The 1,417-nt window shown below is 48.5% G+C and overlaps 1 protein-coding gene across 1 annotated transcript in view; it reads left to right on the top strand.

Annotated features, from left to right (window-relative positions):
* The window catches only part of cdk14 (cyclin dependent kinase 14), a gene marked incomplete at both ends in the record, with an annotated part of 70,101 nt that extends 69,017 nt beyond the window's left edge, over positions 1-1,084 (top strand). Inside the window, 2 exons of the mRNA XM_084442430.1 lie at positions 1-153; positions 932-1,084. The exon at positions 1-153 is cut by the window's left edge and continues 8 nt beyond it. Coding sequence (XP_084298556.1) covers positions 1-153; positions 932-1,084 — 306 coding nt within the window. The remainder of the gene's footprint in view (positions 154-931) is intronic.
* Between the last annotated feature and the right edge of the window lie 333 nt (positions 1,085-1,417).

Raw genomic sequence — 1,417 nt, 5'->3', positions numbered from 1 at the left:
GCAGCATTTGACACGGTCAACCACGACATCCTCCTCAGCCGGATGGAGAACCTCTTCGGCCTGTCAGGACTGGCTCTGGAGTGGTTTCATTCCTACCTCACTGACCGCACCCACGTTGTCGCTATTGGATCAAGCAAGTCGGACACGATGATGGTACGCCAGGGTATTCCTCAAGGATCGGTTCTGGGGCCACTACTTTTCTGCATCTACATGCTACTACTTGGCAATATCATCCGGAAGTATGGGCTTGGATTCCACTTTTATACTGCCATACCCAGCTGTATGTTTCCACCAAAAGTGACGGCACAGACATCGCCACCACCCTTCTCGCTAGCGGTCTGACTGACATCAAAGCCTGGATGCAGCAGAGTTTTCTTCAGTTGAACTGTGAAAAAACAGAGGTTATCCTGGTTGGCACCCAGGCCACCATCGAGAAATGTTAACACCTCAGCCTCACCATGGATGGTGTCACAGCCGTTCCCTCTAGTGAGGTCCGCAGCCCTGGGGTGATACTGGACAGTGAACTCTCTCTCGATGCCCCCATAAAGAAAATCACCCAGGTTTCTTTTTTTCATCTTAGAAACTTGCCAAAGATCCACCCCCTGCTCTCCCAACCTGCTGCTGAACGCCTCGTCCACGCCTTCGTTTCCTCACACCTAGACAACAGCAAAGCCCTCCTAGTGGGGGCATCCACGAAATGCATCAACCAGTTGCAGTATGTTCAAAACTGTGCTGCCCGTGTTCTTACCCACACCTCCCCTCGTGAGCACATCACTCCCGTGTTACTTAGCCTCCACTGGCTTCCTGTTCGCTCACGCATTGATTTTACAGTTTTAACCCACACTTACCAAGCCATCCACGCCACTGGCCCATCTGACCTCTCTGACCTCATCACACTGTCCTGCCCTGAGCGCACCCTCCACTCCTCCAGTCTCCATCCTTCTCCAGCAGGCTTCTACGCTGCAGGCTCAAAACCACGGGAGCCAGGGCCTTCAGCTGTGCTGCTCCACGGCTGTGGAACTCACTCCCAGACTCCATCAAAGAGGCAGAGTCTCTCAAGCTTCATCTTCAAAGCTCTCCTTAAAACACACCTTTTCAGACTGGCATTTAAAGACTTGTGTTGAATAATATATTTTTATATTTCTACTTTTTTACTGACCTTTTTACTCTTTTTGAAACATATTTTATGATATTTCTTTTTTTTGTACGGCGCTTTGGGTTCGAGAAATGAGCTTAATAAATCAGATTTATTATTATTATTATTATTATTATTATTATTTGTATCAGGGCAGGCGCACTACTTTTGGGCAAAGCTGCAGCTCCTTGCAGCTGATGAGCAGGCTAGATAATTGGCTGAGGACAGGGTTCTATTCGGAGAAGTATTTCTATTGGCTGGCGGCTTGGCTCAGTATTTTAT

This window comes from Borostomias antarcticus (assembly GCF_949987555.1).
Source record: "Borostomias antarcticus genome assembly, chromosome: 8".
Classification (NCBI taxonomy): domain Eukaryota; kingdom Metazoa; phylum Chordata; class Actinopteri; order Stomiiformes; family Stomiidae; genus Borostomias; species Borostomias antarcticus.
Note: the sequence above shows the minus strand (reverse complement) of the source record. Positions and strands in the feature narration are given on the sequence as shown.